This window comes from Xyrauchen texanus, chromosome 21, assembly GCF_025860055.1.
Source record: "Xyrauchen texanus isolate HMW12.3.18 chromosome 21, RBS_HiC_50CHRs, whole genome shotgun sequence".
Lineage (NCBI taxonomy): Eukaryota > Metazoa > Chordata > Actinopteri > Cypriniformes > Catostomidae > Xyrauchen > Xyrauchen texanus.
Window position 1 is genome coordinate 18,679,318 of NC_068296.1, and position 13,617 is coordinate 18,692,934.

The 13,617-nt window shown below is 35.1% G+C and overlaps 1 protein-coding gene across 1 annotated transcript in view; it reads left to right on the top strand.

Annotated features, from left to right (window-relative positions):
* LOC127661877 (solute carrier organic anion transporter family member 3A1-like) overlaps positions 1-13,564 on the top strand; it is a 60,504-nt gene extending 46,940 nt beyond the window's left edge. Inside the window, exons 3-10 of the mRNA XM_052152820.1 lie at positions 705-803; positions 2,193-2,468; positions 5,195-5,359; positions 6,082-6,280; positions 6,993-7,161; positions 9,442-9,614; positions 10,330-10,394; positions 11,813-13,564. Coding sequence (XP_052008780.1) covers positions 705-803; positions 2,193-2,468; positions 5,195-5,359; positions 6,082-6,280; positions 6,993-7,161; positions 9,442-9,614; positions 10,330-10,394; positions 11,813-12,189 — 1,523 coding nt within the window. The 3' untranslated portion in view covers positions 12,190-13,564. The remainder of the gene's footprint in view (positions 1-704; positions 804-2,192; positions 2,469-5,194; positions 5,360-6,081; positions 6,281-6,992; positions 7,162-9,441; positions 9,615-10,329; positions 10,395-11,812) is intronic.
* The last annotated feature ends 53 nt before the right edge of the window (positions 13,565-13,617 follow it).

Here is a 13,617-nt window from a genome sequence, read left to right on the forward strand (position 1 = left end):
AATACAAGTTAAGCTCAATCAACAGCATTCAATCATGGCATAATATTGATTACCACAAACATGTATTTTGACTTGACACTCATTTTCTTAAAAAAAAAAAAAAAAAAAATGGGGACAATCCATAAACGTTAAAATACTCACTAATTTACAAATATATTAACCACAAGACATACTGTAAACAATATACATGTTAAGTTAAGTTAAAATAATTTTTGTGGTAGCCTATTCAACAGTATGCCACAAATGCTGTCAACTGAGCTTACACTTATATTAAACCTGGAATATTCTTTTAAAGACTTATTTCAGATATTCAGTGTGTAATTTTGGGACAAAGTGAGAAAGATGCGAAAAAATTTTCATACCGCATGTACAAGGCATTTCTCATACATTTAATTTCCTTCCCTTATTTCTGATGGCTATTCTTGCTTGATGGCTCTTCTGTCGTTGATGGTTTTTCGTTGAGTAGAATGTGCCACCTTGTGGACAAAAAATAAACATATGCCAGCCACATCTGTTATTCCTTATAAGTGCTCAATACATATTTATATTTGTTTTCTATTACATCAATTGAAAATTGTATTGCACAAATGTAATACAAATGTTGGAGTTATCTTGAACTTGCTATGTAACAATAATTATTGTATAATGAGTTTTGCTTTATGTTTTCTAATTAGGATTTCTGATCAGTTTTATTGTTGTTTCAGGTATACTATTTTCCACACTGGTATTTGGACCTGCTTGTGGTTTTATCCTGGGATCTGTCTGCACCAACTTTTATGTGGATGCTTTATTCATCGATACAAGTGAGTTTCATTTGATCTTCTGTTTATATACAAATACAGCTAGGGGCAGCCCAGGGCATAGGTGACATAGACGGTTGCTAAAAATCTCAAATCTGGCATACAGAGTCAGGGCCGGCCCTGAATACAACACAATTATTAAGTTTAGACCAATAGAAAACTGTGCCACAAGGCATTTTGTTTGCTACCATTAGGCTCTATTTTGCTTGTATTAATTATCAATAATTAGTGAGGAAACCAACTGAAAAATTTAAGTTCAGAGACAGAATTTTGCTTGTTTAGCCTAGCAAATATTTTATCTTACACTTTGCACTAAATAGGCTATACTTTCACACTTTGTATGCACATACCTACGTGCTTTTATTGTTAATATACTGTGGCCCCACATAGTTTTTGGACAATTAAACCAAACTTAAAAATGTATGAATGTCTTCGCATTATATATTATATATTGACACATACAGATCATAAATACAAAAGCCTGACACAAGCAGTATTGAAGCTTAACACACTCTCACATCTATCAGGACTCGCAGTAACAGGCTGGCCCTGCCAATTTGTGGTTTTAAGCTCTCTGTCATTGTCTCTCTGTGTTTAATTACTGTTTTCTCTTGGGCCTGCTGTACTCTGTCATACATTTCTGAAAATTGCTGAATTTGAACAAATCTCCTGGTACCCTGTCAGATCGTAGTTCTTCTTGTTCGTAACATTCTGCGAGCCACATTTGGCACATTGATTGGAGCCTTTCATTTTTTTTTTATTATGGATGGAAGTAGTGGTCCACTTTTTGTGAAAATATAAACACACATTTCTTATTAAAAGTAAAAAATATATATAATAAAAAGTTTTTAAAAGAATAATATATTTTAAAGGGAGGTAGCACTAACACACCAGCACGCAAAACATTTCACACCAAGGCTTTTGTTAGGTTAGAGTTAGACTAAAAATCACATTAAAACCGTCTGCTTTAATGTCACTGCAAAACATTTTCAAAAAAGTAGTTAGTGCTGATAAAATATCTAGCATAATTTGTTTCATTGGTTTAACATTTCAATCTAATGTTATGTATATTAGTCATTTTCAAGTGTACAAAAACATCCAAATCGTTGCTTTTTTGGACCACTGTATAAACTTCTTATACTGTAGGTATTATACATTTATTTCACTATCAGTGTAATTTTTTTTTTCTTTTTACATTTATGCCATTTTTATTTCTCAATTTACAGTAGGTTTTCCAAATGCTTTGCCTAAGTTCATATGAATTAATGTCTGATGTTTTTTTTTTATTTAGTGTGTTTGGTCTGCTATTGTAGGAGGTGATCCTATAATACTTATGCATATGTGAAATCTCTGCATGTGATATTTATGACATTATTATTTTACCCTCCTCAGCTAAGCTGGACATCACCCCTGATGACCCTCGATGGATCGGCGCATGGTGGGGCGGCTTTCTCCTCTGCGGTGTCTTACTATTCTTCTCCTCCCTCTTCATGTTTGGTTTCCCCCAGTCTCTGCCATGCCGGGAGGTGGAGGGAGGGGTTGAGAGTGAACAGGCCATGCTGCCCCCTTCTTTAGCTCAAGATAATGACAAATCCAAGTCCAGCAATGGAGTCCTGCGGAACTGCCAGCCCAACAACAACAGCCTGTCCTGCTGCCAACAGCTCAGAGGTACCCATTTCCAGTTACAATACACAATTACACAACTACTGAGAACTTCTCTTTCACTAAATCTTAGAGCCCCAAATTCACTATGTAAACTTTGATACTCTCGAATGCTGTAGTCAATAGCTGTGGCTGTCTCGTTTCGAAGGCTGCATGCTAGGTAGGATGCGTCCTTTGAAGGCAGCAGTGTACCGAGTGTCCACCTTTAAACAAGCCTTGTTTAAAAGAGAATGCCTTCGTACAAACGGAAACGGAATGTAACATGGTTGCTATGACAGCACGCCACTCTTTAACTAGCGCAAGCACTTCGAGTGAGAAGGTAACAAAGTCCCTCTGGAAAGGAATGCATGAGGTACATTTTAGGAGAGTTATAATGATGTAAAGAGAAAAGAAAATAGATTTTACAGGTGCACTTTTAGTCTAATACATTATTTTATGTATATATTAATATAATTATACATATTATATACTCTGCACCCATCTACTGAGGCACTTCAACTTGGGAATTAACATTACTTGTGTTTAAACATCACATTTACAGGCAAATTAGCATATTTTTTTAGACATTTCCATTGAATGACAGCTTGGGTCTCGTTTGGAAGGCTGCATCCTCTGGAGGTCACATTTGTTGGGCGCATACATCATCTAGGCTGTCTCGTTTCAAAAAAGCGAGTAGGACACCTCGAATGTGACCTTCTTTCATGGGAATTCGGAGTATGGATGAGGTGTATCCTTTGTGGGCACTCTCAACCCACAATTCTTTGCTTCAACGGAAATGTCATAAAAACCAATGATGCCAATTTGCCCGTAAATATGATGTTCAAACGCAAGTAATGTTATTTCCCAAGTTGAAGTACCACAGTAGATGCGTGATAAGAATGCAGTCTCTGTCATAATATTTTAGTGATATCAATCAAACATCTCAATCAAAATGACAGCTCCTCTGAATGTGTGTAGCTCTGCAGTAGGCTATGGAAGAAGCCAATCAGGAAATTGGGGGTGACTGCCAGCTTAGTTTTTGCATTCATATTCTAGAAACTAGCATTTCACCAACGGTCAGTCTTAAATTTATTTAGTCTTCCTTGAGCTTTTATGTATGATAGTGCACATTTACAAAATTCACATTTAGCAGATATGCACATTTAAAATATATAGCCTGTAAAAACCTCATGTTGCACGATACAGATTTTTGTCCAGTCAAATCATAGTGCATGGATTTGATGTACTGTATCCAGTGATGGGCAGTAGCTTCGCTGAAGCTATTAGCTTAACTACTTTTCTGAGTAGTGAGATGGTAGCTTCACTAGTTTTTAAATCAAGCCGTTTTTCTGTAGCGAAGCTATATTTATGACTAGGTAGCAGCGTATAGCTACATCATACCTTGTACCCGGTGTTTACTATCGCCAATTTTGAATTAAAATTAAGATGTCCGATCACAAATGAATCACTCACATGAGTCGGTTCTTTAAAATGAATGTGATAGGAAAGCAGTCTGAATCGGTTCACGGTCCAGTCTGAATGTCTCAGAAAGCTTGCGCGTGCGCTGCTGAATCATTTGCGCGCGCTCTCACTTGCCAATAAGCTCACGGAGTATATTATAACACGAAAAATAAAGATAACGGTGGTTGCATTGGATCTTCAATCAATGGAAACAAAACCTGCAAATGCATCCTATCTTTGCCAGTGATGAAGAAGGTATTTATAAAGTTCAACAAGTTCGCAAATTGTAAATGACTTCTGCAGGTAAATACATTTCCAACCAAAAGAGTATCATAATGTGTATTAGCACATAAAAAGTACCATGACATTACCATGTATTTTGCATATGTGCTATAACCTGGACGCACTATGTTACAGTGGCAGGCTATACGAATATGGTAATTATATCGCGAAGTACCATGGTATTTTTTTAATTACCTTGCAGCACCATGTAAATACAATAGTATATGAATATGGTAATAATAAATCAATTTACCATGGTAGTAACATGATATTCTTTGAAGTATTTGCACCATGCAAATGCAGAATGGTACATAAATATGGTAATTGTATATCAAAGTACCATGGTATAACCATCAGAATGTGTTTGTAGAGGTGGTAGTAGTAGTGTTTTTTTTCGTGCACTTACCAGTGCATATTGCGCGATACTGTATACTTGTATACTGTATTGCACTAAACTGTAATATACTGTACCAAAGCTTTGATAAACATCATGTGAATAAGTCTTTTAGATGCTTTGTCTAAGATGGTATGCTCCGTGCATCTGCGGTTTCAAAAAATATGAAGTAGCTTAAAATGTAGCAAGCTGCTTTTGGCATAGCTTGTAGTGTAACTTGATACATTCTCTGAAGTGTAGCTTTGAGCTTAGCTTAACTAATTTTTCTGTTGAGTTGTTTGTAGCTTAGCTAGCTACAGTTTTTGAGTAGCTTGCCCAGCAATGACAGTAACTAAAGTGTATTGGCTATTTTAAAAATGTGTTCCTTTAAAATGTCCTGCCCAAACCTCCTGTTTCAATAGTAAACATGTCAGCACAAGACAGAACTCTGCACTCATCAAATAATTTCATGGGGTCTTTAACTTTTAATGGATAAATTCTGTAGCCTAGGCTGTGATTACTCAGTCTTTGATTTGAATAAGCTGTCAGTATCACTCACTGAATTCTTTCTCTTTCTCCATCTCTCTCTCTTTCTTCTTTCTCTCCATTCATTATTTCCGGACCTTTTTTACTCAAGTTATTCCCAAGGTGACTAGGCATCTGCTGTCAAACCCAGTGTTTACATGTATCATCTTAGCTGCCTGTATGGAGATTGCTGTTGTTGCTGGTTTTGCTGCATTTTTGGGAAAATATCTGGAGCAACAGTTCAACCTCACCACCACTTCTGCCAACCAGCTGTTAGGTGTGTATATACATATACAGTATCTCACAAAAGTGAGTGCACCCCTTACATGTTTGTAAATATTTGATTATATATTTTCATGTTACAACACTGAAGAAATGACACTTTGCTACAATGTAAAGCAGTGAGTGTACAGCTTGTATAATAGTGTAAATTTGTTCTCCCCTCAAAATAACTCAACACTATGCTATTAATGTCTAAACCGCTGGCAACAAAAGTGAGTACACCCCTAAGTGAAACCCCATTACCTCTTGGAGGGGAGGGGGGAGAAGGGGTCTGATATTCAACTAATGTTTTGAGGCCTTATTTTGCCATTTTATTTAACATAAATGTAGAATTGTCTCTGAAAAGGTCAGATTCTAAGCTTTCAAATGATACCTCATATGCTTGACTTATGTATACGGTGACTTCATCGTATTAAGTGAAAACTTTTTTTGCAATACAGCAAAAACGTCTGCATTTATTTGAATTAAAATAGCAAAATAAGGCCTCAAAACATGCGTGTTGAAAATAAGTTTTGTTTATTAAATTTGTACCATGTATTCTCATGATGCTGCCCAGGTGTTGACCTGGAAAACTGGATGCAACAAAAGCAATTCATCTTAGGAAGAAAAAATAACTATAAAATTGCCCAGAAAAGAACAAAGATAAGGACACAAATGCATAGCAAAGATTTTTTTACATAACACATTTTATTCTGCCCAAATTCTCTCCATAAACAGGGATGACAGCCATTCCATGTGCCTGTCTGGGTATATTCTTGGGTGGTTTGCTGGTGAAGAAACTGAACCTGTCTGCTCTGGGAGCGATCCGTATGGCCATGCTGGTCAATTTGATCTCCACTGCCTGTTACGTGTCTTTCCTGTTCCTGGGCTGTGACACAGGACCTGTTGCTGGGGTGACCGTCGTCTATAGCAACGTGTACGGACAGCTTAGATGCTTTTTTCTCCTTGCAGACTTGTTATTTTTCTGGCATTTATACAGCCCTTGCAGAGAGGGTAGGGGATGACTAGTGAAACCCTACCCTGAATGATTTCAGTATGTATGTGTATCAGAAGAGGAATCAGGTTGAGCATTTTTCTAGATTACATCCCAATTATATCCCAATCTACAAAGTAAAAAATGGATATGTTCCCTTCATGAGCTATTTTTACCTGACCCTCAAAAATGTTTTTTTATGTAACAGTAACCTGATGTGATGTTGATTTAGTCATATTAAATAATATTTTTGACTTGACTAAAACCAGTTAATTTAGAAATTGTCATATGAAGTACATATTATTTTACATTAAATTTGTTTTTATAGTGTTATATCCAGGCTGTCATGCAATCTGCAGGTGCACAATTCTAGTTCTATATATTCCCATCCTGTTGCTTGTTTGTTTATTAAATATTAAGGTTAATTGATAATGCTGTCAATAAGAGTACAGAACTCAAAGCTCCATATTTAAATCCTTTCCACAGATTTTCTCCCTTAAAGTGGTGCAAAAATTTGATTCTGTCTGGGCCTGCTTATATTTCAGTCCATAACATACATAGAGGGGTGTAAATCCTCATGTTTATGATAAATCACACTAAATTCATCAAATGTACTATATAACTCAAACAGGTGAATGTTTGTGTGTGTATATAGGACACTTCAAGTAGGCCAGTGGCCGGAAGCCCCCTGCATGAGTCATTGTAACTGCTACACTTCATCTGTTAGCCCCGTTTGTGGCGCCAATGGTGTGACCTACTTGTCCTCCTGTTTCGCTGGCTGCAGAAATGCCATCAGCACTGGACTACCACCTCCTTTCTCACAGGTCATTAGCCATCTCATTTACACACCAACGTTTGTCTGGTTGTATCCATCTCTTTCTTTCTCTCTGTCCTATTCTCTCTGTCTGTTTTCCTCTCTCGCACCCTCTCATTTCCTGGACAGCACATGTCCAGTGTGGGTCATTAGATCTGAAGCCCACATCACTCATCAGGCATACAGTATGTTGGAAAGGACACTGTGTTCGGCCTGCCAGGCATCTTAATAGGTGCTGCAATGTGGGCCCCTGCACTCATTACCATACAAAGTGAATGGTTCAAACTGGGATAGATGAATCCAAGACAACAGTCACAAACATTAGCGTAATTGAGTGCTGGCTCCGGACATGAAAACTGGTGGGTTTAATGTCCATGTTCCTACCAGGGGTCCTGGGTGCATCAATCTTTGTAGATAGTACAGAGTCAGACTCTGGATTTTCATGTAGCAAGTCTAGACAGCTGTTAATGACTCAAACAGGAATAATTTGTTACACTTTCCATGAAGCCAATATTTTTACAATAGATTGTAAATTAATTGTAATTAGTTACTTAAAAAAGTAATCCACTACAAATGACTAGCTACTTTTCTAGAAATTATAATCAGATTACTCTAGTGAATACCTCATTGAAAAGTAATCACAATACTTATTACTTTTAATTTACTTTCTAAAATATTTGTCACAAAAAAAATCGTTTTTCCACTCAACAAATTCCAAATAATGTATTTTTTCTTTGTTTATTGTCGCAGACACTTCAGCTGTCACAGGATCTTAAACATACGTACATATGAACATGTGAATTCACATTTTAATTTATTACACATAAGTAATATTTTTTTGAAATATTTTTATCTTAAGTAATGTTCTTAAAAGTAATTGCTTTCATATAAAGTCAGTAACTGTAATCTGATTACAAGAATTTAAACTGTAATGTGTTACACTACTTTTTGTGCCTAAAAGTAATTATATTACAGGAAATAACTTTTTGTAATCCAATTACACCTAACACTGATTATAATGCATCTGTAATGTCTCATAATAAACTTTATAATATCTTATAACTTCTCATAAATATTTGTAGCCACAATTTTAATACATTATTATACTTACCTATTCATAGTTATACCTTAGTGTATAATGCATTATAAAATAAACATAACATTGTATCTCCATAAGTTGAAATGTATTATACATATTTGTATTATATACTATATTTGGAATGCTATAAGTAAAGTGACAAAAGAAATGTCTTGTAAGTGTCCATTTAGATATTTGAATTTTTATATTCTTTTAATTAATAAATATACATTTTCATAGGTCTATGGCCTATGTTCCACTTAAATTACACCCTGCTTGGAAACATGGGACATAATGTATAATAAATTTATTTTATTATGTGCAATTTTCTATCATTTATAGGCTTGATTTGTATTGTATGTTACAAGTTTATGTTATGGCTGTTTATAAGACATTGCTTTTGTAACTTCACCCAAAGCAGGCCAAGACCACTTGTAATGCTATATGATCAACTATGCGGCTTTTGCATGACAGCGTTTATACGATGCCTAACATATATTACATTAAGTCTGTGGATAAAATTGGATGTTGATTGTTTTAAAATGCATTATACTCCTCTTTAAGGTATAACTATGAATTGTTTAAGTGTTATAATGCTTATAAATGTAGTTACAATTATTTATGAGAAGTTGTAAAATATTATAAGGTGTATAAATTCATTATAAATATGGGTTTCATAGTAAGTGTTACCTAATACATTTCATAATCAGTATTTTCTTCTTGTTTTCCAGTACTTAAAAAGCAAATATGCATTAGATATTAAGATGTTTTTTTCTTGATTTTTTTCTAACTCTATTGCCATTTAGTTTTCATCTTGCTTTAAGATTTGTTTCATTAAAGTCTTAATATCTTCTATAGTTTTTACATAGCTTTTCAATGTACAGTATGTAGCACACTTGCACAGATGTTTAGAATTTCTACTGGTTAGCAAGACAAAACAAATTGAAATAAGATATATATTTTTCTTTCTAAATGCAAAATGATTGCGGCAACATTTAAAACTGCAGAATGAGGTTTTGATTTGGATAATTATTGAAATGTTAGCACAGATGAGAAGGTAAAACTCATACAGCCTAATATTTTCTAAATTGGCATAATTACTATTACTAAGTAGTTTAGGAGGATAATAAAGTTTACTTGTTTTGAACCTGTACATTGTTTTCTAGCTCTGTAGTAATTATCAATATGTATGTTTTTCCATCGTATTTACAGAACCTAACGGGGTGTGCGTGCATCTCTGGATACAGTGACAACGCCACAGCTGTGCCAGGCAAGTGTCCTCAACCCGGCTGCCGAGAGGCCTTCCTCACCTTCCTGTGTGTGATCTGTGCCTGCAGTATGATCGGAGCCATGGCCCAGACTCCCTCTGTCATCATTCTCATCAGGTGACTCAGCTCTCACCAGATGTACTCTCTCAATTGAGAGAATAAAACCAGAATGAAAGTGTCTGATGATAATTAGAGAACCTGTACGTTGCACATTCTATACGCAATAATTTTTGATTTTCATGCACAGTTGTTGTTAAATTCGTCTTGTTTCTAGTGCAGTGGTTCATCAAAATGGTTTTGCTTAAGAATCCAGATTTTACGTGGACATCAAGTCCAATACAGTACCAAATTTGTTTATCATACTAAAGTAAACAAAAATGCCCTTAAAATCAAACATTGATATTTATGATTTTTGGTTTATTAGATTTATTAAGCCAGTAATTCACAATATGAAACATCCTGTTTCAAATGAATCCACATTTATTGTAGTCTGGGTCATACTTTCTTTTACCTTGCATAGTTTTTGTTCATGTTTTTCAAGGATGGGTCATGTCTTGCAACCTGTCCATGTTCAATGCAATAAATGTGGGAATTGTTTTCAATTTCCTTCTAAAATTTCATGAGCCTATTTATTTTGCTATCCTAAATGTATGATTATTTAGTTAGTTATCGTTTTATTATTCACATTTTTATGGGGTTTTTTTTTCATGCTGTTCGCAATCAGAACAGATTTGGGACCCAATTTGGGGTTGTGAACCCCCCTTTTTTTTAATTGTTTGTTTTATTTTTTGGTGCTCTGTATGTTTACTTGAATTGTCTCTTGTTCCCTTAGAACTGTAAGCCCAGAGCTGAAGTCATATGCCCTTGGAGTACTTTTTCTGCTATTGCGGCTGTTAGGTGAGATATCGAGCACATCTCAACCTTGCAAGTGAAATTACATTTCACTCTTCATGGTTTCACAGTATATTGTGCAGGGTAATCTGTTTACCTCACTGAAACTGAAAGTGGGCTAAAAGAAGCATTTCTACTTAAGATTAAATTTACTTGCTTCACTGCTCATTCACAGTGCGGTGAGAGGAGGACAAGTTGAGGTTCATTTGCCACTTCTCTGGTTTTTCCCCCAAGGCGAAAAACAATTGTTTTCTACCAGTCGATTAAAGGCTGTTTATCATAATTAAAATGTTCTAAAATCTTAAAGCTCTAATAGTCAGAAAATGAAGATAGAGACTTTCTACTTTTCATCAGTTTATGCATGATATTTCTAAACGGTTCAAATGTATTGGTCTGCTGGTGAACAACACAGCTATGCTGCTCCACCAGCATAAATCAGCCTGAACTAAGGCTAAATTTGAAATTAAAATATGTGTCGAATTTAAGATAAAAATGCTCATTCAAATGCTAAAATGAGCATTCGAATTTTGGATGTGTGCCAAGCATTGACGACGACATATGTTGAGACCGATCTCATTCTTGGGTTAAAACAGACGCAGTTTAACGAATAAAACAGAATGCGAGTGTCTGGAGACACGTGTTAAAGCCTGAATGTTCTTTTAAATTGACACGGCAGCTTAAAATTTCATCGCTCCTGCATGAAACGCTGAAAGAACAGCAAAACATGGCGCAACAGTCTGAATTCTGTCTAGAGCATGCCTACATAGAGATGTACATGTATTTGGCAGTTGTGTCTTGACTATGACTTGCTCTTATGAGTGTCTTGCTGCATAGGCATACAATGTTTTTAATGAAAAACACTGTGGTATCGGCGGTATTATATATAGCTTGAGTCTGTGGCAGTACTATGGCACGGGTATGGCTACTGTTAACATAGAACCATCTATTTGAAGCATTTCTTTTCTCATTTTATTTTTACTTAAGATTTGAGAATATGAACTGGCTAAATCTTTTGACTTTATCATTTTACTCATATTTGTTAACAGGCAGATATGTTCTTTGCAATAAACACTTGCTATAACATGGCACTGATTGGTTTATATTGATCTATTGTGCCCTACTGTCTTTAAAATCTGATTATTATTTGAATATTGGTAATATTTCATTGAAAATTTCAAATTTAGTTTATCAGCCCTGTTGACAGCCCTACCCTGAACCATCTTGGAAATTTATGCTGGTGTAAGCTGTTCTTTCAATAAGGGTAATGTGTTAAAAAATGTGTAAGATTAAAGTGCGAAGTGAGGGGTAACTCCATCAAAACATAATTTAATACAGATCATGTTTAGTAGAAGACAGTTTGTCTTTTAAATGTATTATGTAAATTTCAAATGCAATTTAACAAAGCAATATAAATCATCTTTCAGGATTCATTCCCCCTCCTTTGATATTTGGTGCGGGAATTGACTCCACGTGCCTTTTTTGGAGCTCCGAGTGTGGGGAGAAAGGTGCCTGTATGTTGTATGACAACAGGACGTACCGACACCTGTATGTCAGCATGACCATAGTCCTCAAGATTGTCGCTTTCATCCTCTACACAACCACCTGGCTGTGCTTGCGCAGAAACTACAAGAAATACATTAAAAACTTTGAGGGGTATGTTACGCCCACTGAAATATTCTCATCTAGTGTGAATCTTGACAGTCTGGGAAAGGACAGCAGTCAAAGCCAAGTCAACAGGACTAAATTTATATACAACCTGGAAGATCATGAGTGGTGTGAAAACATGGAGTCCGTTTTATAGTGGGGTATGCCACCCACATGCTAATTCAAGCATAATTCTATTGAAGGATTGTCCTTATGTCTTTATTCTTTTTATAAAGAAATGTTTTTCTCTCACTCCAGGATGTACAGGCATGTTGCAGCACTTCACTCTTAATTCATGCAAACTGTTCTACTGGGTCCATTTGGTTTTTAGAAGTACTTTCCAATAAGGTATTTTTCCAGTGCCAGTAAACTGCTGTAGTTGTTCAAGGCATCTACTCTAATTCATGGACTGTGTTGTGGACAAATGCAATGGCAAAAATGACTTTCCCACTTTTTCTCCACATTTTATCAAAATGAACGAGCTTAACTCACCATCAATCATGAAGCTCTGATTTACCCTGGTGAAATAAGGTCCCTAAAGCTGCTGGTTGATGTTCTCAGTATCTCCAGCCAATCCGTTATTATCATGGGGATCGTGTCAGTACAAAACATCATGCCTAGACCAACTGGTACTTACATATAATTCAGTTGTATACATAATGCAGTTCTATACTACATATAAAAACAACATCAAATATATCTCAAAACTTACATTTGATTTGCATTCAAAGGGGTGTTTGAGAGATGTGTTTCCTTTTGAAGTGCTTTTGCAGCATTTGCATTCTGCTGTTAATTTTATATTCTTTACTTAGCCCTAAAATGTCTTAATTTGTAATGGCTATTGAAATAGATACTGTACATTGTTATCATATTTATACATTTGTGCAATAGTGGGAGAGTGTATTTGAAAAAAGCCAGAGAAGTTTTGTGTTTATAGATATATTTGTCATTAGATTTTAAGGGATGATGAAGACAAACTTATTTATCTTCTTTTTTCTTTTCTTTTTTTGAGGAATAGAGTATGATTATGAAGGGTTTTATTAATGAAAATAAGAATGCTTCTTTATCCAGATGACAGTAATGAAATGTAAGGGAGTAGACTATAGGAATATTGAGACTGAAAACAGAGGATTTGTATTGAAAACAAAGTGGAAAAATATCGTTGACATTTATGAGTAGTGCTTTCAATTTTTAACCCCTCGCTTTACAAATAACATTACATACTAATTCATGCTGGGCCTTGATAGTTTTGAATTGGAAAAAAAGTTGTAATGTTACATGTAAAATGTGTTTTACCTTTAAGAGCAATTTACTATTTGGATTGAGATTTAAATATTTTATTTCACTTATTGCAATAAGAAGTGGCACTTTTTTTAGTTTTTTAACTACATATTTTTCAATATTCTTTTTGAATCAGTCTTGTTTTACAGGCATAGGTGTTTCTGCAGATACATTTAAGCAGTCTCCTTTTCATGTAATTTTTGTATGGCAAAATAACTAATTATTTTATTCTGCAAATAAATTATTTTTCAGAAAAGCAATCTCATATTTGGTTCAATGGATCTTTTTTTTCCTTTTTTTATCT